The sequence below is a fragment of the Colletotrichum costaricense genome, assembly GCF_030867565.1.
Source record: "Colletotrichum costaricense strain IMI 309622 chromosome Unknown Scaffold_8.1, whole genome shotgun sequence".
Lineage (NCBI taxonomy): Eukaryota > Fungi > Ascomycota > Sordariomycetes > Glomerellales > Glomerellaceae > Colletotrichum > Colletotrichum costaricense.
This window is the reverse complement of record NW_026848237.1, coordinates 2,378,623-2,401,773: the sequence shown is the minus strand read 5'-3', so window position 1 is coordinate 2,401,773 and position 23,151 is coordinate 2,378,623. Positions and strand designations below refer to the sequence as shown.

The 23,151-nt window shown below is 54.0% G+C and overlaps 7 protein-coding genes across 7 annotated transcripts, besides 1 other annotated feature; all 7 read left to right on the top strand.

Moving 5' to 3' along the window:
• Positions 1-1,512: 1,512 nt before the first annotated feature.
• Positions 1,513-2,248, top strand: CCOS01_08814 (ORMDL family protein; the record flags this gene model as incomplete). Its single annotated transcript, XM_060456974.1, has 3 exons — positions 1,513-1,648; positions 1,784-2,142; positions 2,204-2,248. 3 exons carry the CDS (start codon positions 1,513-1,515, stop codon positions 2,246-2,248), a joined length of 540 nt encoding a protein of 179 aa, XP_060313248.1.
• Positions 2,249-3,347: 1,099 nt separating this feature from the next.
• On the top strand, positions 3,348-4,814 carry CCOS01_08813 (uncharacterized protein; the record flags this gene model as incomplete). Its single annotated transcript, XM_060456973.1, has 1 exon — positions 3,348-4,814. One exon carries the CDS (start codon positions 3,348-3,350, stop codon positions 4,812-4,814), a length of 1,467 nt encoding a protein of 488 aa, XP_060313247.1.
• A 1,962-nt stretch (positions 4,815-6,776) lies between these two features.
• CCOS01_08812 (O-methyltransferase) lies at positions 6,777-8,036 on the top strand (the record flags this gene model as incomplete). Its single annotated transcript, XM_060456972.1, has 3 exons — positions 6,777-6,990; positions 7,349-7,526; positions 7,676-8,036. The coding sequence occupies 3 exons, from the start codon at positions 6,777-6,779 to the stop codon at positions 8,034-8,036; spliced, it is 753 nt and encodes a 250-aa protein (XP_060313246.1).
• A 1,202-nt stretch (positions 8,037-9,238) lies between these two features.
• Positions 9,239-9,829, top strand: CCOS01_08811 (uncharacterized protein; the record flags this gene model as incomplete). Its single annotated transcript, XM_060456971.1, has 1 exon — positions 9,239-9,829. One exon carries the CDS (start codon positions 9,239-9,241, stop codon positions 9,827-9,829), a length of 591 nt encoding a protein of 196 aa, XP_060313245.1.
• A 264-nt stretch (positions 9,830-10,093) lies between these two features.
• Positions 10,094-10,171: a sequence feature (Short protein (CCOS01_08810, KAK1526392.1) was converted to a misc_feature.).
• A 1,652-nt stretch (positions 10,172-11,823) lies between these two features.
• Positions 11,824-12,240, top strand: CCOS01_08809 (uncharacterized protein; the record flags this gene model as incomplete). Its single annotated transcript, XM_060456970.1, has 2 exons — positions 11,824-11,966; positions 12,051-12,240. 2 exons carry the CDS (start codon positions 11,824-11,826, stop codon positions 12,238-12,240), a joined length of 333 nt encoding a protein of 110 aa, XP_060313244.1.
• Positions 12,241-14,147: 1,907 nt separating this feature from the next.
• On the top strand, positions 14,148-15,351 carry CCOS01_08808 (uncharacterized protein; the record flags this gene model as incomplete). The annotated part of the gene is made up of 3 exons (XM_060456969.1): positions 14,148-14,494; positions 14,645-14,761; positions 15,288-15,351. 3 exons carry the CDS (start codon positions 14,148-14,150, stop codon positions 15,349-15,351), a joined length of 528 nt encoding a protein of 175 aa, XP_060313243.1.
• A 3,741-nt stretch (positions 15,352-19,092) lies between these two features.
• CCOS01_08807 (uncharacterized protein) lies at positions 19,093-23,151 on the top strand (the record flags this gene model as incomplete). The annotated part of the gene is made up of 2 exons (XM_060456968.1): positions 19,093-21,750; positions 21,802-23,151. The coding sequence occupies 2 exons, from the start codon at positions 19,093-19,095 to the stop codon at positions 23,149-23,151; spliced, it is 4,008 nt and encodes a 1,335-aa protein (XP_060313242.1).

Sequence of the window (23,151 nt, the reverse complement as noted above, 5' to 3'; positions counted from 1 at the left end):
TCAGTGCCCTTCCCGCGGGACGCGTCGCTGTATGTACGGAGAATGCAGGTAGGTATTCGATCTTTTCTCGTGCTTAGTCTACATAGCCGTGGAGCCGTGCTCTCGGCAGGGTTGTGCGCGTGCCGTATGCCGTGTGCTGTATGTGGGAGCTGGGGGAGGATCTGTATGCAACGATCAGAGTCCCTTCTTTTCTTCTTCTTCTTCGATGGTGGGGGAGGGAGAAGGTTGTCAAATCGAGCAGCATATCGTCGGGTGTGTGTACCGGCTGGGCATGTCGCACCTGGTGGAAAAGCTTCCTGGGCCAAGGCGATAAGGTGCAAGAGCCTCTTTGCAAGTTGAGAGCGAGATAGTGGCGGGCTTCCCATGCCATCCGCACATACCTTCTACGGCTCCCAGAGGCGGGAATGCCTGCCCTGCTTCCCGCTCTGTTTTCTCTCCTGTGAACGCAGGTGTCCCTGGTCCAGGTCCAATTCCGTCCAGTCCTCCTTTGGTTCCGGAGCCTTTGCGTCCCGTCCATCCAGTCAGTTCCCGTCTCTTTCTTCCATCAGGACCTGCCAGTGCTTGTACTGTATGTAACTCCCCCTCTCCAAGTCTCCCGTACCCGCTGAAATTGGGGTGGTCCCCTGAACGACCCTGACCGGGTGGGGTGGGCTCCATGCCCGTCGTCCGCATCAATGTGTCCTCCTCTCGGTACGCTCGTGTCGGCTGGCACTGGCTGCCATGAACTGGGAAGGTGAAGGGAACTGGTGCTGTCTGTAGCTGTCTGTCGGCTCGGATCCCAATCTCAAGTTTGTCCTGTCGTGTCTTTTGCTGGGAAGGAGTGGATGAGTGGAGTCTTCACTGTGCCTGGTTCCCATTGCCTGCACGCGCAGCTGCCCTGCACCTGAGGCCCTGTGCCGTGGCCTTGTCGGGGACTGTCCAATAGCCCCATTCTTTTTTGTCCTCCTCCCTCCACCCCCCAGTTGAGTGCCCCCGTTCCGCTGGCTGCTGCTGCTGCTACCCTACTATGAATATCTAAGGGAAAATGTCCCATCCTCTCCTTCATCCCATTGCCAAGTAGACTATTACGACGACGGCATCCCCAACATTCGCAGCCAGAATCTCGCTCTCGCTTCTCTTCGACTGTCCCGACGACACCTTTTTCTCTACTCTCGCTTCCATCAAATTTCAACCACATTCAGTCCCAGCATCTCCTATATACAACACCTGCATCAACATCAAACTCAACGTAACGTCAATTGCTGCTCGCTTTCCCCGTGACATCATCAAGGGGGCCGCCAGCACACGACAAATTCATCACTCCGCCGAACCCCAGCATCACGAGGACGCCGACGACGATCCCGAGAGCCCGCAGAGACTTTCCCCTCTTCCATTCCACCCACAAAACCCAACTCGCACCCCAACGCCCCCTTCAACACCGCCAAACTGTCTTCCCCAATCCTCCTCTCTCGCACCGTCTCGTACGACGCGGCCACAAATCCTCCGCGAAGTGGCAGCGGATCGTACAGAGCAATGGCGGAACCCGGTGCCCGCAGAAGGAGATCTAGCAGTATCCTCCAGGTCCATTACGAACCCCAAGAGACACTCGAGCAGATAAGCGACCAGGCCGTCGTGCCCAACCTCAATGCGAACTGGGTCAATGCCAAAGGTGAGCCCCGCGCGAAGCTCCCTGATCGGAAGCTATCCCATGGCCCCTTTCCATTCTCTTTGCTTTGGTCGCGTGCCAGCTCATCTAGTCCCATTGGAAGGTAGGAAAACAGGAACTGACAATCACCGTCTACAGGCGCGTGGACAATCCATTTCGTCCTCATCCTTTGCTTGAAGATATTCTACGATGTCATGCCGGGCGTGTCACAGGAGACATCCTGGACTCTGACGAATATCTCGTACATGTTTGGATCCTACATCATGTTTCATTACGTTCGCGGCGTGCCATTCGAGTTCAACGGCGGTGCTTTTGATAACCTGAACATGTGGGAACAAATCGACGATGGGGCTCAATACACACCCGCCAAGAAGTTTTTGCTCAGCGTGCCAATCGTGCTGTTCCTCCTCAGCACGCATTACACGCACTACGACCTCGCCTACTTTAGCATCAACTTCTTGGCTGTGTTGGCAGTTGTCATCCCCAAGCTGCCTTTTGTATGTTTTCCCCCTTTCTTGACACAGGACATACAAAGTTCAAAGCTGACAACGTACGCAGAGCCACCGGATGCGGTTCGGTCTGTTCAATGACTCCGATTACTAAAATGCGCGGCAATATGGCGTTAGGTTCTGGGAAGCGTGTTCCGAGAGTGGGAAAGAATGGAGTCGACAGAAGGCATACATAGCGAGCATGGTCCGACACGGAACACACAGAGCTGAGCATTGCAGACTGCAGATGCTGAGGGGAGCTTGGAGACAACAAGCGCAAGGCTTTTCGACCGCGTCGAGAGCTCCGTCAAGGTGCACAAATCACCACTCTTCCGTTTTCGAGTCACAACTACGGACGCCGCTCATCGGAGTCAACAAGCTGTGGGTGTCGAGTATCATGACCAAAGGTATACGGTGCGCTGCAGAATTATCACGAAAAGCGAATGGCAGGCTACCAAATGATGGAAGAGGTCCGATAGAGGTCCCGCCACCAATATGTACCCAAGCGTTTTCATCAATTTCCAAGCACAGGTTCAAACATGCAGCTGCCCCATCAAGATCGTATAGTGAGCGCCAATTGTGTCGGCAATGCGTGAAAAGACTTCAACCACTCGCGCCCTCCAGTGCTCTTACTCGCCAAAACCAATGTTTCTCTCATGGGAGACCGTATTCGCAAGCAACCTGGCCTGGCTGTCTAGCTCCAGAACGGCGCCTTGAGATATTCCGCAGAGGTTCCAGTGGCTTGAAGAAAAAACCTTGACTTGTTGCCATCGATATTTGGCTCCGTCAATCTGGAGGAAGGAGGAGGAGCTTGCGTCCCAAGTGGATCAAGTGGGAGAAGCTTTCTGCATAAGCTTCGATGGCTTCACAACCCTGAGGTCTACGAACTTCATGTTGAGCCCCGGTGTCTGATTGTTGCTCCATCCGGCCCAAACTCTCTTTCCGACATCATGAGAAACCGATACTCAACAAGCCATGCAGACATGAAGGACTATCAAGGATCAAGGTCGCCGAAGGCCACCAGGCCGACGGTTATAAGTAAAGCGAGTCGAAGAGTAGACTCCAGACTTTCTCCTCTTTCATCCTCATCCGATTCATCAGTCACTCGCTCACTGTCATCGTGTAGGGAAGGCGGGAACCTTTCACTTCGTCTCTCAGTCAATCGTTTTTACCATTTTCTCTCATTTCCCACCTTACCCCCCTTCTCAGACATCATGAGGGTCACCGCCATCGCCGTTGCCGTCCTCTCCGGACTGGCCCAGTCCCAGATGTTCACCTCGACCCGTCCGGCCGGCTGGCAGCCGTCGCAGCCCGACTTCCCCGCCGTGCCCCTGGACCCGCAGACCATCTTCGAGACGACCGTGTCCCGGGTCTTTGTGCCCGGCCCCGGCCGGCCGACCTGGACTTGGAGCACAAAGGTCGTCACCGTCACCCAGCCTTGCACGACCACCTCCACGACTACCCCTTGCACCACTTCCACCAGGAAGCCCACGCCTACTCCGTGCTCTACGTCTAAGAAGCCCACCACGACGCCTTGCTCTACGTCTAAGAAGCCCACCACGACGCCTTGCTCTACGTCTAAGAAGCCCACCACGACGCCTTGCACCACCTCCAAGAAGCCCACCACGACGCCTTGCTCTACGTCTAAGAAGCCCACCACGACGCCTTGCTCTACGTCTAAGAAGTCTACCACCACTCCTTGCACGACCTCTAAGAAGCCAACGTCCACGCCTTGCTCTACTTCCAAGAAGTCCACAACGACTCCTTGCACCACCTCCAAGAAGCCTTCACCCACACCTTGCAGCACTTCAACCAAGAAGACCACTACCCCCTGTGTGTCTTCCACTTCTAAGAAGCCCACAACCACCCCCTGCAAGTCTTCCTCCGGCAAGTCTTCCTCCAGCTCGAAGAAGCCCTCAACCACCCACAAGCCCAAGACCTCTTCCAAGGTAGTGGTAACCTCCAGCCGCCGTCATAACGCCACAACCCCTTGCACTTCGGCCACCAAGAAGGTGACGACTTCCCAGAAGCCCAAGACCACCACGACCGCCAAGGCCACCACCTCTGCCGTCGTCGTTGTCCTGTCTTCGCAGAAAGCCGTTTCATCTTCCTCCAAGCCCGTTGTCGTGGTCTCCTCCCAGCGCGCTGTGCCGCCTGCGTCTTCGGCCTCCGTCGTTGTCGTCGCGTCTTCGCAGAAGGCTGTTCCCGTCACCCCTCAGGCCTCGAGCACGCCTTGCCCTACGGTCACCAGAGTCCGTTACCAAAACTCTACCGTCACTGCGAACAAGCCTGCCACTGTTCCCTCGCAGCCTCCCGCTCAGCCTCCAGCGCAACCGCCTTCTCAACCTCCTTCTCAGCCTCCAGCGCAACCTCCTTCTCAACCTCCTTCTCAGCCTCCAGCGCAACCTCCTTCTCAACCCCCTTCGCAGCCTCCGGCTCAGCCCCCTGCGCAACCTCCCGCGCAACCTCCCGCGCAACCTCCCGCGCAACCTCCCGCGCAGCCTCCCACGCAGCCCGCTCAGCCGCCCGCGCAGCCTCCCGCCCAGACTCCGGCGCAGCCTCCCACCCAGCCATCTACCACTGGAGGCAAGCCCTCCACGGTCGTCACCGCTGGCGGCAGCTACGTCAAGGCGCCTCTCACGCTTGCCGGTGCTCTCCTGGTCGCCGCCTTCTTCCTCTAAGTGTCTCTATCAACTAACGGAAGACGCTTTTACAAAGGTGCCTGTGAGGGGTATGACCCACTGCAGAGTAGCTACTGGAAAGCAGTTACTGGAAACAAGTAGACTCCTGCCTCTGAGGTGAAGCGTATGATATGGAGATCAGTGGTCGTTGTTCTTGAAGAGAAAAGGGAGGGGAAAGTGTTGAGCGGAAGAGCATATGAGAATCATCAGCCCTTGGCGTGGGATTTTGGGGCAACAAAAGACTCGATTCTGTCAGGAGTAACTTCCTGTCGCTCCGTCTCTTTGGTGCTAGATATATCGCGGAGGGTTTTTGTTTCTAGTTGTGTAGTTTTTTGTTAATTAGGTCACTAGACATTAAAGTTCCCCGCCTTAATACAACACTTTGGAAACCACTTTATGACTGGATTTGCCCTTGATGAGAAAGTGAACTTAGGAGAAAACAGGTTACGCGCAGCTATTAAGCACGGTATGTGTTCAAGAGAAAGGTTGAGTGCAAAACGCCGTTACGTAGATAAGTCAGCAATTTGGGTTTTTGATGTGGTTCTTTACAATGTCACTGAAGAATCGCCTTGCTGTAGTAGTCGTCCCTCGGAACCGCCCCTCCTTCCCGAAACAGAAACGGCATTTGTCATGGGATGGTGCGGTGTGGTCTGTAAGATACTCAAATAAGGAACCTCGGGAGTAAGGTACCTCAAGCAGTAGATAGTCACGCCGCAACGGCACCGAGCGCGTCTGTAACCCGTTTCCAAAAACTTCCCTTCCATCCCAACTCCTTTTTTTTCCTTTTCTTCTTCGGCCGGTACGGATTTAATCCAAAGTTCGCATGATGTCGTGCAGGCAGATGCAATGTTTGCCCGTTCCGCCTCTCTCAAATCGAACTGCAAGATTAACCTCCCGCTGTAAAACAAGCACCTGTCAAAAAAAAAGTACAAAAAGTAAAAGGGTAGCAATTCCCCAAGTGGGCAAGAATGCGGCGAAAATGGAGGGCCGATATTGGAGGGCCGATATCGAAGTAACCTTACAAAAGTAACTACAACCCCCCCTCCTCTCCAAAAGTGCCGTGTGTCAGGCCCGACGATTTCTAGACGTGGAAGTTGTAGCAGTTCGATGCGGTTGGTTGGGTAAAGATAGATCCACCAAGCGCCTCGTCGTCTGAAGAAGTAAGTCCGAACGAAGCAGACTGACTTGTGTGCTCCATCAAGGCACCCAATCGCCGAGCCGAGCTTTCATGGCGACTTCGGCCGAACAGGCAGGTTAACTGGTTACTTCTACCTCACTTATGTCCGGTACGGATATTCTTTGACTGCCATTGGAGTCTTCTATACCTTCTGGCGGGGGGTGGTGAATGTGGGCGATTGCGCAACCGGGGGACGCTACCTACTGACCACACTCGACAACCGGCATCTTGCTCCGAATGCGGGGGATGGAAAGAGGTGGGGGTGGAACCCGCACCCATGAATGGAGGGGTCGATCTCTGCTTCAGCTCTCGGAACTAGGGCGCGACGTTTGCTCTTCATGTCCACCTGTTCCGCGCGCGGGATGGGACCGGGGTTGTTGTGACACGATGTCCGTGGTTGTCACTTGTCATCTAAGGTATGAGAGGATGACTTAACAATCGACGCCAACGCGACGTTTGGCGGGGGAGGAGGGGAGGGGGGTCGTTTGGGAACTTCATACTTGGCATAAATACACCAGGCTCTCTCTCTCTCTTTTACCATTCTGGTTTCTCTGTTTGGAAATCACAACTTTTGCACTTCATACACTTGTTTGACGAGGAGTGCCGACGAATGGTCCCGTTGCGATCCACCTGACTCGATCCAGATCAACCAGCTCACCTCATCCTCATAACGTCTCACAAAACGACAACACTCTTACTAGACAACTTTGATTCTTCCAATATCCAAGAAAACCGCGCCCATTTCATAGCTTCAGAAAAGTCACACAGCCAAGCACAAAGAAAAGATGAAGTCCTCCGTCTCGGTCCTCTACCCAAACGAGTCCGTCTCGCGCAACGTGACGACGTATTCCGAGTCCCGCTCCACCGACCTGCCCGCGCACATTATCGCCTACCACGACCACATTGACAAGACGCAGCCCGAGACGTCCATGTTGATGATTAGCAATTTTCAGGCGCAGAACCACATTTGGATTGCGAAGCTTATTGGGGCCAAGAGAAGTGCGTTCTTTCATATCGACCTCTTTTCTCGTTTTGCCGCTTTCTTTCTGCGTTTGGGTGAGAGAGGAGAGGGCGTTTGACGCGGTGGGTTTGCTTGAGAGTTGTTGGACGCTTTTGGGCCTGCGACGCTGTGTCTCCTGTGAAGCAACTCAACTCAATCATAGTCCGAACTCAAGTGAGATATTAGAGAGATCTAGGTGAATAATTCAGGGGGTTGTCAACCTTCTCTACAATGCCTCATGTCTTAGCCACGGCCAATTCTCGTGGAGCCAAGGAGTCAGGGTTGACACACGCGGCTCTCACGCAACTCAACTCAAAACTCAGAAACCAATGCTAACAAAACATCACCCCTCCGTAGTCCTCGAAATCGGCGTCTACGTAGGCTACTCCGGCATGGTCTGGTCCCACGCCGTAGGACCAGAAGGCACTGTCACCGGCCTCGAGTTCAGCGCAGACTACGCAAAGCAAGCCGAGGAGGCCTGGGCCGCCAACGACATCAAGAACGCGTCCGTCGTTGTCGGCGACGCTCTGGAGACGTGAGATTCCCTTCCAAGGCTCGAATTACTACTCTTTCGGCCCCTCTAGTGCCACCAAACCTTCGTCGTATAAGAACGAAGAAGATGGGTAGCATTAAAGGGGCTGTAAGAGACCACCTCCATCCCACCTAACTAACACTCAAAATCAGCCTACCAACCCTGAACCCCTCAGAACCCTACGACCTAATCTTCATCGACGCCCAAAAGTCAGGATACCCATCCTACCTATCCACCATCCTCGCCGCATCGCAGAAAGACGGCAAGAACCGTCTCCTTCGTGCGGGCGGCCTCATCGTCGCGGACAACGTCCTCCGCCGCGGTATCGTCGCCGACGACTCGGACGAGAACCCGTGGGTGCAGCGCGAGAAGGGCGAACGCGCAGCGTACTGGAAATCCGAGGACGTGGATAAGCTGCGCGAGTTCAACAGCGCCGTGCATGATGAGCCGAGGCTGGATTCTTGGTTGATGCCGTTGTATGATGGTGTTCACCTTGCCAGGTTGGTTGATTAGGTGCGATGCGAGATGTTGCGAAGAAATAAACAGGGGATGATGGAGATTGGAAAGGGGAAATGATGTTGCGGACTTTAGAGTAGATGTGTAGAAATGAAGATACGATTATGAAATTATGAGACTTTCGTTTGCCACCTTTTCTAGGCAAATCTCGGCGGCATTTGGCATGTAAATCAGTTGAGAGATCAAGGTAAATCCAGAACTAGCACGTATTGATTCTGAAGATTTATGAACCAACCAATCCAGACGTCACAACCTAATGCACGATCTCTCTGCTTGATCTTCATGATTTGCTTCTCTCTAGAAGACTTGCTTCACTTGGGTCAAATGGCTATTCCTTTGTTAATAGGAACCCTATAAGGTTGCCGCTCAACCCTCTTCGTGCAAGCACAAAGGCCTCCCTTTCGAATAACCAAGGCCGGGCCATACCGAGCCGCTCGACAAGCTGATAGTTATTTCATCGGAACAAAGACTCTCTCCTAAAAGCGGGTATGTTGAAGGTTGCCTATCTCTCCACCTCTTCCTGGAACCAGAGTAAGGCTCGCATATCAGAGCCAGAGGCGTATGGAAAGAATACTGGTATTCGAAATTACCTCCTAAGTTGAACACTCAACTCCTTTTGTGAGGTTAGTCTTGAGATGCTTGAGGTGGGTGTATATATAATTATAGCTTACATGTGCTTGAAGCCAGTCGACTTCCAACACAGAAAGGGAGACATCCAAGCGCGAAATGAGCAACTTGTTCAAAATGAAGAGTCTTCATTGTCCTCCCTAGTCCCCTCCGTACACACTCAGCCAGTTTCTTTCTCTCGTCAACATCAGAGCCATTGTGTTTATTCGAACAAAGTAAACTTCAACTTTCAACAACACATATCACAAAGATCTACGGATGCCATGTTCACGAGAAGCATGTCTGCGTCTCCCCTTCCCTGGGTCTATATCACAAGGCTTCCCTCCAAGCCCCAACTTACAAGAGACGGGAAAGAGGGATAAAACAACGAAAGCTCACCCATCCTTCAAAGACTTCGAAAACCCCCAAGCTTGATAACACTACAGAGCAATTGACACACATCACCAATCTCAACTCGAACCAGTCCACCTCCTGATCGAATCTGACGATATACCAAGGTAAGCCAACATCCTCGCCACTCAACACAGCCCAACCATCAAGGGAAACACCGCAGCACAGAATCATCTCACAAAATGTGCCTCGCAGAAAACGTCTACCACGTCGCCTGCGGCTGCTGGCAGGGCCACCACATAACTCACCCATGCTGCAAACAAGCATCCACCTCTCGCTCTTGCTCCCTCAACGGCTCGTCGCGGGGTGACAAAGAATGCCCAGACCTTTCATGCTCCGGCGTCTTCCGCCAACCGGGCAAGTGCCTCGTCTGCCGCCGCCGCGAAGCCCAGCAGCAGAGCGTGTTTCCGCTTCCGATCCCGCCGCCTACGCCCCCGCCCTCGCCGTCTCCTCCGCCGCAGCCATCGCACACTCGTGCAGCGAGGCGAGGTGACGACGAGGAAAAGGATGAAGACGAAGATGAGAGCCAGAGAGTGAGAGTTGCGCTCCTGGCCGAAGTCCTTCGCCGGGCCGTTGACGTCCGCGGCGACGGAGTCGGCAACTCCTTTCGGTCCGGATCTGATACGGCGAGTAGAACGCATTCCCTAGATAACCGTGATGATAATGCTAGCCCCGGGTCTCTGACGTCGGACACTGCTGACGGAGGGACTTGTTTCATCAAGGGCTCGGAGCAGACTTTCGAGACAAAGAGTACTGCGTGGCATCAGCATTGACAATATTGTGCGCCAAGCAGTCCCCCAGGAAAGTTGTTTTCCAAGGAAAATGTCCTTTTCTTGCCATGCCTCTCTCGAGAACGCCTTGTTCTCCGAACGAGTGGGATCTCGGCCTTGCTACGCCCGAAATCACCAGCGCAAATCGAGTAAGTTACACCAATAAGTTGTGATATCGCCGGGAACAACGGTAAGGGAGGCTCTCTTCTCAAGCCGCCGCAAAAGGGAAAAAAAGCAGCAACCCACCCGTAGCAGCAGCTTCCAAAATTAACATAACACGTGTGATACCATAACCGCGAAGATCGTCCACGCCCTTGTCCTCGGCAGCAGCAAGCCCGCTCGCATCTGCTCTGCCTTACATACCAGAGCCACCTATCCTCAACCCTTCAGCAGTGGACTTCTACTGGCTGGCTGGCCCCCGCCTGACACGACAGCGGATCAAGGCATCGCGGTCGTTGGTGTGTTTCGGCAAAGGGGCCAGCTCAAAATCAACGACTCGCCGCACAAGCTCATTTGGGCGGGCATCGTTCTACTTACACTTCGGTTTCCAGTCTAATGCAATAAAGGCAATGACTTTGGCGTCTTCCTACTCTTCTCCCTCCATAGCCGCAGGGTCCTAGGCAGGGAAGGGAAGAGCAGGCGGGGCGAGGAGCGGGAGAATCGAGGGCCACGACATGAGACGGCTCGTCACTCTTTCTTACATGATTCCGGGCAGGTACGGGGTGAAGGACCAGGGCACCAGGGGTAGAGGAAGGAAAAGAAGACCGAAGAATACTGCTTCTAGAGTTTTTCGTAGTACCACATTGCCACGTGAAGCGATCGAATCTGAACAGGAGATGATAGAACCTGAAATGTACTCCGTACTTCTTTGATGTAAGATTCCATAAAGGGAGATCGTGTTTGCCCAAACTCTACCCAGTTACTTCTGCCTGACAACCCGGGCACCATCGTTGTTCAATATTAAGAGCTCGAGCCAATAAATGCAGTTTGCACTAGTTGCGTCAAATGTAATAGATTAAAGGACCAGGTTGACTAGCTGCCGGCGCCGCACGTATCGAGAAAGGGTCCCAGATACAGAGCATGGATCTCGAGCAATACCGTACAGTAAACCGTGCGAACGCAACGGTGAGCCAGAATCACCAACCACGAGCAAAGAGGACTGGGTGCTGCTGTTAACATATTGGCGTAATTGGGAACGAGAAATCTAGGAAGGCCGGATCTGTGACTGTAGATCAAAGCGACTGGGGTGAGCTCGGTCATCGTCAGCCTGTGTGCTCAAGCTCCATATGCCAGGCAAGCAGTCAACAAACAAAGCTGTATTATCACGATCCTTTGTTTGATAGTTCTGGCGCAGCACTGGCGTTCGAGCTTAGTATGGGAGCTGCGAGCACAACACGCTGTGCTTTGCTTGTGTGAAAGCTTGCTGGTGCTGAGGCTTTCGACTGGGCGTAGAGGTATCTGGGGTAGTTTGACGACGGAGCCTCGGTACCAAGTACTGAAGTCGAGGACACAAATCAGGTGACATAAGCTTTGATGGTTTCTCGAAGATGATGCGTGCCCTCGCAGTCAAAGATGGGTACTTGCGATTACACAAAATGGAGGCCGCGTGTGTTACCCTCGTTACTCGAACCACTTGTCAGAGTGAGAGGGCATGGAACAAAGACTCGCCAAGAGGCTTATTACTGGTTGTACCGGCCAGATCTTATCCGAAAGAAACGGCAGCTGATTGGGTGTAGGAGCGGAAGCCAAGTATTGTCATCCCGCCGAGTCTTTGTTTTCCATCTATTTTGTTTGCCTGGCCTCAGGAACTCATCTCCTTGTTGCCAACTCTACCAGATGTTAGAGTTTTTGACGGTCGCACAGTATCAGGTCATGGCCGAAGAGCAATGGCCATCGAGGGATCCTCGTCTCTCGCTGGAGAATTCCACCACTCTAGCGCACGCGAAAACATGGTTATCGTGCATTGAGACGTCAAGTCGCTTGCCGGCTGGGTCGGGATGGCGTTTGCAAACGAACCGACCGATGATAGCTTGGGGAGCTCGCTTCCGTTTGCAGCGCCCACAACACGCCGTTGGCTGATGACGAAGCAGGCGCGGAATGGAGGCCGGATGCCCGTGACACACTTGAGTGTAGTTGTGAAATACGGCCTGCCGGTTTAGCTAGGGATCAGACGGGACACCATGTTGAGTAGTACAACCCTTGCGAAGACCGAATCCTCAGCTAGGTCGATATATGCGTGTTTGCCTCTGCCGATGCTTACATGCGCTGTAGCAAACGCCTTTTCTCAACTGCTGAGGTCTTCCGATCAACAAACGCAGACTGCCTGGGATGCCGCGCCGACGTTGATAGCTTCCAGTACCGAAAGCTCGATAATGGTGCTGCCACTGGCTTCTGCCCGATGCAGATCGCCATGAAGGATAATGACAAGCCCACACCCTCCAACCCTTAGTCTACCCACCACTAGATGCCTTCACCGGCGAGACATTAACCAAATATTTCACAGGCTGCGACAGAGTTCCCTAGGGCCGGCGGAATGGAAAGACCGCGGATGAGCGACAGAAGATCGACTCAAACAAGCAGCGAGCTTCTGCAAGCTAGTTGACTGAACAGAACCGCCCAACTCCAAGGCCCCAGGTCCACAGCCAGCCTTATTTCATCCCGAAGAAGTTAACGTCCGCGGCGTGCGACAGCGACGTGGATGCATGGCACGAGGCGGGAAAAAATAGCCGTAGCTGCTTAACCCGCTCTTGGAGATTTTGTTGTTGCAGCACGGCATCACAGTGTTTGCTCCAACCCAAATATCATCAGAGGGAATATTGTTAAATTCTTGCCAGCCAAAGCACGGGTGCCGGACAACTTTTCCGAAGACATGCGCTATGCATCTTATTAGCTACGGTCTCGTAACTTGAACATGAAGCATGAGGCTTATCGACCAAACAACGGCATACCGTACGAGGTCCATGAGGTGTTCTGAAGTTCCGTCGTAGGCAGATTGGTTTGCCAAGAGCCAGTAAAGAACACCAAAGAGGCGCTCATTGATCCATCGACTGTCGCGACGGAACGGCAGGCCGGCGATCTATCGACTCGTGAGAGCTGACAACCGGGCATACATACACCCTTACGCCTCCGACGCAGATAGCCGGGCACCGTCTCTATGGAGGACGGTCTTTTGAAGAAGGATCGCCAAATGATACGGCGGATGTTGCGCCTCTTTGTGGTCCAGGCGCAGCCTAGCAGCTCGGGACAAGGCCCGGTGGCTTTTGGGCTGGTCATTATTTGGGCATCTGCCAACTATGGATCCATAGCAGTGTGCAGGCTAAGCTGAGACTGTCGGGCTAGCAAAGCCCCGTATCTCGCGGACGTAGCATATCGTCGTCTCTTTGACAAGGCGCTTGGTGGTTAGAGCCCCAAGTTTAATAAACTACGACGTTCTTCTAAACCTGGGGGTTCAGCTGGCACCACCTTTTGCCCCGCTAATTGATTCGGTCAGACGCAACTTGGGGGGATTTTTGGGGTAGTGTACACTACGCCAGCAGATTGATTGCTCTGGCTCCAGTAGGTGGAGAGTGTAGAAATGGAGAGTCTCGGAGTATCATCGTGTACTACTGTGACTGGCCGAGATGTTATAGCTTTGGAGTGTCTGGACGCTCAAATGTGGGATTGTTTCCAAGCATTGCGTCAACCTAAGGGTCACAGTGTGTGATGTGCAGTAATTCTGCTCCTCAACGACTGCCATCGGTTCGCGCTTCATCGGCGTGATCGTTGGCATCTCAGATTGACGAATGTCAGTCGTCCTCTGGCCCCTTGTCTGTGCGAGAAGGTAATGGTGCGTCCATTGGGAATTGCGACTTTGGCATCCAGAGTGGGCCGTGGTAACGATTTCCAGTGCTGGAGCGCCGAGATTGACTCGACTCTTTGACAATTAAACCCCGATGTCGGTAACGTAGCTTGTAGCTCGGACGTGAAGAAACCATCAGTAGCGCGCCGATGCTGGGTCATTCGTCCCATCATCATCTGACATGATAAAAGTCAAGCATTCGTGCGCGCTGCGTGCCGCGTGCGATCAGCTCTCGACAATAGAAAGTGGAGAGGCAGCTGAGAGAACTGGGTCTCTGTTTGCTCATGCAACGGCCGCGGGAGTTTCATCCTCGCGTTGACTCTTGAGTCTTGGCTTTCACCTGATATTTGATCGAGAGGTCTGAGAACTGTGACCCCGTTTGGAATGCGCGACAACCCGGCTCTGTCCGCTCGTTTCGTTTCGTCGCTCCGGCAAGTCTTGCTGGCGGGCTGCACGTTGGCGGGGCTATTCTTGATGTAACCGATGCTGACAGGATCATGGAAAGAGTTGTTTCCGTGGACTCGTCTCGAAGTCCACCAGCATGAGCAGCCAAAAGGGCCGGATTTCTGGAAAGACATGCTGATAGGGCCGCAGAGGTGCAGGAGAGTCTGGAGAGGGCCATTGAAAACGCTTCAAGCAGGCTGGAGACCACTTAGCAGAAGGACGATGGCACGTCGCAGACTGCGAGACGATGTGACGGTTGCACTGTATGTGTCGAAAGCCGTGTACATGAGCAACGTGATGCAAGATCTGGGCTTGCTGACCGAGTTTGTATCCCCGCCATCGAAGAGGCAGACCGGTATGGTGGAAACCAAGGAGGATTGCGTGCGGTAGATAATCTGAGGTTTAGGTAGATGAGTTGTTTCTTTTTCCTGCCCGCCGCAGAGAGACCCGGCCGAAGAGTGGGCTTTGAGGCTTGATGTACATGCTCGCGCACGAGTAAGAAAGAAAATGCAACACTCTCAATCTTGCTTCTGCAGTGTCAACACCAGAAAGAAGAAACGAGTCATTCCGCCAGATGGCCTGATGAATGCCATGGAGATCATTGATGAGAGGGGCTTCAAGATGCAGGCAGAAGCCAAGAGGGAAGTAAGCTGGTACGCCACGACAAGACGTTATGCTATGCGAGGCGATTGAAGCAGAGTTGCAGACGATGATGTCTCGGGATGTTGAATCTTGAGAGTGATGGCTGCCGTGTCGGTTGAGGAACGACACGGCTACACTAAGGCGTGTTGACACTGGTGCTGGGAACAAGAGGAATGTGACGCCTCGTGTTGTCCTTTGATACTGATCGAAGTAATATCCGCCCAACGTATGGTCATTTCAGCTTTTGGAACCAATAACGGAAGGAACCATCGCTGGCGATGGCTTCGTCTCTTTGTCGCTAACCGCGGGGAAGATGAATTGGTGGTGCAACGTGAGGTTGGCACAAAGTATACTGTGTAATTCAGACCGTGAATCTCCGTATTTAGCACTGTTCTGCGCCAGGATGCGTCGCGTGTGGAAGTGGATCTCTCCACCTGTCGGTGGGAACCTCTTTCCTGGACTCATGATCGCTGCGACTGATACGACCCTCTGCGGACACTCAAGTTGGTGATGTTGTGTTTGTTTGACGTTGAACAGGCAAGACGAGACCCAGGACAAGACTATCGAATTGAAGTCTATTGGATGCCGGCATGATGTGTAAATCGGACCCAAAGGTCTGGCGCGATTTTCGACCGAGAAGCTCCCGTTTGATGGGGATATATACGTATAGCTACGAGTATCCGTACAACTGGGCACCTGACTTTGTCGTAAATCGCAGACCACGATCACGACCCCGACGGTCTAGACGGAAGACGAGGTCACACGGCAGGCGGCAGCAGGGGAGTAGGGCCAAGACTCAAGAGCGAGAAAGAGACAGGGTTCAGGGTCAGGGCCCCTTTGCGTCTAATTAACTGAGAAACCATAAGAATCCACTCTGTTTGCGACCTTGCATCTATATCCCTGCAACAGCAGACCAGCACAACGTAAGCTCATTTTCTACCGATTCGTCCGGCTCTTCGCAGTCGGAGACTTTTTTTTTTTACCCTTTGCCCCCTTCCCTTTCTCTCATCTCAACGTGGACTTACCTTGCCCCTTTCCGCAAGGTAGTTGGTTCAATGTCGCTCTCGCTAGGACGATTTTGACCGTGGGCTCCGTATCCGCACGAACAAGCTAGGTATGCGCGCATATTGGTGTGAAGGCTTCGAAGGGTAAACCTCGCAGAGGATTCACCGTAGTCAGTAGTATCTGGCATCGTTTCGAGACAGGAACCCCGATACCCGTCTGGCAATGGTTGTTTCGTCGACGACGGGTCACCGGTCCATATCTCATCTACCAGGAACATCAAAAAAGGGGCCAACACGGGGGGTGCTTGATTGCCTGGGCAGGGACCCGGGGTTGACGAATCCATCAAGTATTTTCGATAATCGCAGACTTGTTGCACAACAAGAGGCGCAGGCAAATTTGAATCTGGCTAGGACGAAAATGATACAACATAGACAGATTGCCGGCCAAGAGAGATGCATTTCATTTACCTATTCGGATCAGAGCCTCTTTTATCGTGGTTTACACGGACACATACGGATAGATATTTGGCCTTTGACTTTCGCATCTGAGTACATAAATCATGACGAGTGCCAGCCACCCCAGTCTTGTGCAGGTCCCAGGGTCCTCTTTTCGCCGGGAAGTCTTGGATGGAAACACTTCCAGGCTTCCTCCTGTCATCCATTGATTCCATTTCTTCCTCCACACTGCAAGGGGCTCGACAGTGGGCAATGAGCAAATGTCACCGAAACCATCCCATCATGCTGGAGACAACGACCGCGACGAGACCTTTCTTGGAGACGCGAGACGCTAGTCCTGCCTTGGTTCCCTCCCGCTGACGTCTCTGAGCCTCGCAGTGAGACACACGGTAGTAGAGAATCGAGAACGCGAGCGGGTGTTTTACAACCTGTTGTAACCGTTCTTGAAGTTTTGTCTTGAGCGCGTTCTGTCTGCCCTGACTTGAGAGAGAAGGTTGGAGGTATGAAAGATGTTTGCACTTTCCACCTGCCCAAGATTGTCGAGGCAAAGCAAGACAGGACGGGAAGGTTCCATGAGGTGTCATGTACCTTACCTGACGTACTTTTGTACTCGCCCCGAGCTTTGAATAGTGAAGAGGCACCTGCGGCGGGTTGTCACTTCCCGGATAAGGTACTTTAGGTAAGGTACCTTGGGCTTTTGACGCTTCGTCTTCACCTTCTTTTCCATGAGTCCTTCCTTTGCAGCATTCTGCCCCACCATCCCAAACATTTGACCATCGTCCGAAAGCAATTGGGTCCCTTGGGGAGGGGGACCACGCTGCACACCGCACGGGGAAGGGAAGGACGGCTCGCTCGCTCGCTTTTTGCACCCCTGGACTTTGCATGCAGGCATGCATATACCTACCTTAGCCCGTACCTGACCACCCGAGGAACACAGCACATTCGGCTTGCCTCAGATGCTTGGTACCTGAATGGTGGGCATCTTTCCTCTCGTGCTCAGATGCATTGGATCATCCATCGCCCACATCTAGACACCTCAGGGACGGAACCACTCCACGCTCCAGTGTCTGTCCTCCAGGAGCCAAGCCTCACCTCACCTCCCGCACTGTTCCCACACCTCCAGCTCAGGGGCACGCCGCACGCCGCACGAGGAGGGGAACAGAGCCCAGATTGAATTGAATTGACCAGAGCTTCCACCTGTTCTTTGCCCTTTCATGATTCACACCGCGATATTCACCCACGACTACACAACGTGAACCACACCCGACAAATAATAAGTACTCTGTATTCGTTCAGACAGTATTACTCCGTAGTCTTGAGGTGCATCTATCCCGGCCCAAAATGAACATCTAAATATTGCCTAGCATCAAATCTTAGCCAGGTACCTTCCTACAGACTGCATGCTGAGGTGCTCAGGTATGGATACTTAGGTGCTTACCCTGCCACGCCTGCCTCCACTGGCTATGTCACTTCCAATGCACTCTGCCCACCTGCACTAACACCACCATCTCAAAGGCGGCGCGCGACAAAAAAAAAAAAAAACACCCTTTGCACTAAGCTTCCCAAGACTTCCTCTTCCGTCCTGGTCGCAACTCGTCCTCCTGGCCTCAGTTCGTCGTCCGTTTTCTTTGGCTTGTCTTGGTCTGTCTGGCTGGTGGCTCATGCGCATCGGCTTCTCTCTCTCTCACTCTCTTTCTTTCTCGAGCACCACTCTCGAGTCTCTCGCTCTCTGTCAACCAAGTCTCAACCTGCCGCGCTTGCTGTACCGGCTTCTTCTCTCCTCCACCTCCCCAGACAGACCTCATTTCTCACCTTGGTCATCTTCTTTTCTCCATTGCCAACCTAACGCTCAGCTCAGCTCCGACTCTCCTCCTCCTCCACCGCAACTTTCTTCTCCCCAACATCTACGTTTCGAGCTGGCCACCCCTCCGCTGGTCGCATGATATCCATACCACCTTTCTGCTCTCGTTGTTGAATCTCAGCTTATATCCACCATCGCTACATATACCAATCGGCCCTCTACTACTTCCAACACGCCCTGCTATCATCGTCACCTGTCCGGACAGAAACTTTCTTGCATCACCGTCGCACTCAGCGTCAGGTACGTTTGTTGCGAGTCTCTTTCGTCTGTACCTTCCCGGTCCTTCCACACCCACCTGTGCACACCCAGCCCTTCGCGCCGCCGTCTCCTGGCCAGCACATCAAGCAAAGTTCCCATCAACGGATACTGTACTGCCTCTCCAAACTCAACATACCCCCATGTTCGCCTGCCTGCGTCGAAACTCAGTCACCCGTTCGTCGCCCCGGTCGAGCCAAGGACCGCGTCTTCCTCGTTCCCCTGGACTGCACGGCAACCTCCTCAGCTCTTATACGGATTGATCGTCTCTGCCACGCCGATACTTCGTACCGAACCATTTCACCCGATTTTCCACTCCCACTCCCACCCCCGACACAGTCTCTTCGTCAGTGCCACACGTTCTGCAAGACGTGGTTACCACGCATGAATCTCTGTCTACCTCTACCCCCCAAGTGGATCACACCCAGGTCCTTCACTGCCATGCGAACGTGGACCAGGTGTTTCAGCTCTGCAATCGCCGTCCACTGCTCGATTGACAAAAAATAACTTGGCTAACAACTCAACTTGCGCAGCCATCCGTCATACCCTCCTAGCCTTCCCTTTCGCGTTATCATTTCTGTAATAGTCGCAAACGCCTGTCAATACTTCCGAGATCACTTGAAAGGACCCATCGTCATTCGCTCGCGAGAATACTACCTTTACCAATATTTGTGTCGCCTCAATCTAATCTCCTGTGGTCTCACCTGGGCCCAGGAGACCTGCAGTACTGGTTTCCCCGACTTATAGACCCGGACTTCCAGCAAACATGGCCAACACAAGTGCTGATCCGGCCGCTGTGTCGCTACCAACTTCTGGTCTCTCTTCGCCCCAATTCCAGACGAGGTCGCGCACCCAGAGCGTGTCGAGCGATCGCCCTTCCACCATTATGAGCGCTGGCCTGATGTCGCCTCCTCTCTCCGTATCACCCGAACCCGCCTTCATTGCCGCCTCGGCCGCTTCTCAGATCGTCACCAACGATCACGATAGTCACGCAGATACCTGGTACGATCAACATGGAATCGAACCCGCAGGAGAGACGGCTTTGGTGTCGACAGCTGCGCTGCAATTGGTGAATAGCTTCCTCGACCAGCTCCTCTTCAACTTTTTGTCTGCCTCCCGCGCAACGACTCTTGCCGCCCTGCGACCAGCTGTGTCCGAAGTCTTGAAACCAAAACTCGCCAAAGATGCTATTAATCAGGCTGATGAGGAGCTGCGGGAGTACCTTGGCGGAGGTGATGAGGATGACCTGATCCAGTCGCAAAGTCCGTCCTCGCAGAGGGACTGGGACTTAGAACTTGTTTGGAAGCGGACGCGGCTGAGGTGCATGGTGTACTCGTCGCTCGGTGACATGGAGGAGGAAGACGAAGACTACTACATGGAGCAGGAAAATCTCAAGCCTGCCATGGATGAGCGCGGGCCCGAAGTCATCTCCCCTGCGGTCGCTATTTTCTTGACGTCAATCCTCGAATACATGGGCGAACAAGCCCTGGTCATTGCCGGCCAAGCCGCATACCACCGTCTACGAGCGAAGTTCGAGAAGGAGCCCAAGGAGGGCGCAAAGAGCATTGCCGATGTTGCTGACAGGATTGTGGTTGAGGAGCTGGACATGGAACGGGTCGCACTTGACAGGACTCTTGGCAGACTTTGGCGGGCATGGAAGAAGAGGTTGCGTTCTCCTACTCTGGAATCGCGCCCCTTTTCGCGCAATTCTTCCGGTCATCCCAGACAATCCAGTACTCCGGAGGCCCGCGAGACCGCGCTCCCTGTAAAGGGCCTCGGAATTCAAGAAGCCCCAATCGAGGAACCCGAAATCGACGACGTAGAGGAATACGTGAAAGCATCGGCCATCCCTCTGCCGATGGGGGGTCGCGATGTTGATGAGATCGAAGTACCGGGATTGGCTTCCTACAGCGACGACGAGTCGGATCATGAAGGTGAAGACGAGCCGGCGGCGCAACGACCGAAGAGCCTGATGATTTTTACTTCCCAGCCCAGCAATGATTTGCCCACCCCCACAATGTCTCAACCTCACACGCCAACTGCTCCCTCGACTCGCAAGCGCTCAAATTCCTTGCCGACCCCTTCGCCGTCCCCATACACCTCTCCAATTGTCAAACGCACCCGGGCTGAGCCAATTGAGACTGGTTTGGTTGATGAGCAGGTCGGCATTCCAGAGAAGGAAATTTCTACAGAGGCTGTGGAAGCCCAGCCAACCGAGACGCTGCCAACCCCAGACGACTTCACTAAGCCGATCGTAGAGCAAGGGCCGGCTGAGACTCGGGAAGAAGAGTCAAAGCCAGTCTCTGATGAAGCTCCTGAGCCGAAGCCTCGCAACCCTAATCGCATCTCACAAGTTGTCGCCCCTGTCGTCGCGACTGCGGCATCCGCAGCGACCACAGTTGCTGTTGCTTCCACAGGCAAGCCACCACAGAAGGAGACTCGATCAGCAGAAGAAAGTGGCGATATCGACGATTTTACCGAGGAACCAGAAATTTGCACCTCCTCTAGAGTTTCCATCGCTGGGCGTAGCTCTCCGAGCATCTCCGACTCCGGCAAACCTGTCGTGGTCGCTCCAAAGTTGTTGCAAAGAACACCTAGCGTCCACTCAGCTCGCGTTGTTGACGTTCACGGGCCTAAGAGCCCTGTGACCGGCTCCAGAGCGTCTTCGGTTGACGCTTCTGACCGCTCTCAGCAGGCCAGCCTCTCCCGTGCCAACAGTGTTTCTCGCGTAACACCACCCATCATCGAAGAGAAGCCGAAGCCTAAGCCAGTAGAGATTGAAACCATTATTCGGTCATCAACCTCGACACCGCGTACTCGGTCTCCCGTTGAGAAGTTGTCTCGGAGACAAAACACAAACGAGTCCATCTCAGAAGTTGACGAGGATGCCCAAGCTCAACCTTCACGGCTAACATCGGCTGCGTCAATACCAACGCCCACAGCCGGTACTCCTGCAATCAGGTCTTCCCAGGCTATTTTCAATTCTTCCCAACGCACAGGGTCACCTCGTCGCGATCACACTTCATCCGCCACTAAAGTCACCATCTTGAGGGACACGCACAACAACGGGCCTATCGCCGAGGAACCTTCGCCACGCCATCGGTCTCATACGACGCCAAACGTGACTGACCGCAGTGGTGGTCGGTCAGCCAATGGAACTCACTCCCCAGCGGCGAGCATCGGAGTCGTGACTGTTGAGCGATCTGCTGCTGCTGGACGCGACTCCCCCGATCGCCCCAGGCACCTGCGAACCTCCGGCTCCTCTGGCTCTTCGAGCACGGGCAAGATCCGAGCCGTCAGGACTTCTGAAGATAGCAAGGCTTCCGGCCGTGCCGATAACCTCGCTCGTAACTTTGAGGAGCTCATTCAGAGTGACCAGACCATTCAGTACACGCTTACGCCGGAGAGCATGCGTGACATTGATGTGAGTTGTGTTTCTTAATTGCCTCCATGGCATCCACTAATGGTCATGTAGGGAAACCGTGCACAAAGCGCAAGTCCGGTAGTTGGACCCAAGTCGAGGAGGAGCGAAGACGCCCGCACGGCCTTGAACGGCGAACGTAACAGGTCTGTCTCTGGAATCGATATCCGAAGGACCATGTCTGTCAGCCGCGCAACCGGCTTGAACTCGCACCCACCCGAAGCCAAGAACAAAGGTTTCGTTCCGAAGGCACCTCCTAGCACAACCCTCACTCGGTCGCGTACCGGCGGTCCACAGGCGAGAGACGCTCGGGTACCCCGCGACACTGCGATGAACGATTTTGCCGACTTCATCAGGTCTACCGGCCCGACAGCTGACAACGGTCCTGCACCCCTACGGAACGTCAGCGGCCCACCGCCGCCTGTGAAACACAGCTTGGATTCGAGACGCATCTCATCATCGAACAACCGGCCACGACTACAAGCGCGGGATGCTGCCGTCGACAATCGCGAGGATAACTCGGACCTAATCGATTTCATCCGACGAGGACCGCCTAGCTCGAGCAATCCCCGTATTCCTCGAACAGTGGCTCCATTCCGGACAACGATGGATTCTGACCAGATGTCGGGTGCTGTGGGTGGCAAAGCTGTTGATGCCAGCTTGCCAGATATTCGATACAGTCAAGCGTCGACCAACGTGACGGATATCACCCAGCCCTCTGTACAGTCGTCGATCAACTCCCAGAGCGCTCTTCTCAAGAATCGTCCCAGTGGCAACGGCTTTGATGACGACGAAATGATGCCCAAGCGCACGAGACGTCGCGTGCGCGATCCGTACGCCATCGACCTTAGCGATGAAGACGAGGAGGATTACGCGCAAGCTGTCCGGCCTCCGCCAAAGAAGGAAGAGAGCCTGGCCGACTTTTTGAAGAACTACTCGCCGCCGCCCGAACCCGCTGCCGCCCCTCACAACGTTCCCAAGAGGAAGGCGAGCGCTCCTAGTCTTATTGGACGCTTCTCCAGAAAGGACAGCAGTGCGGGATCCAACAGCGCAAAACCAGCCAAGGTTGACAGTCGGTCCTTGAACAGCCGCGCTGGAGGTGCACATGGTCACGTTCCAATCCAAGTCAACGCTCCTGGTCAGGACAAGTACGGGGCTTCTGACGCTACTGCCAGCCGTGGAGCCATGCATTCCTCGGGACGCGTGCCGATGAAGAAGTTTGAGCCAAGGGAGGCCGTTTCGTCCACGAGCCGCACCAACGACCTGGCCTCATTCCTTCGCAGCTCCGAGCCGCCACAGATGACGCCTGCGGCCCGTGCCGCTACCGGAGAGCCTCAGCAACAAAGCAGCGGTAGCAGCTTTTCCAAAATGTTTGGTCGCCGGAAGAAGTCGAACTTGGCTTAG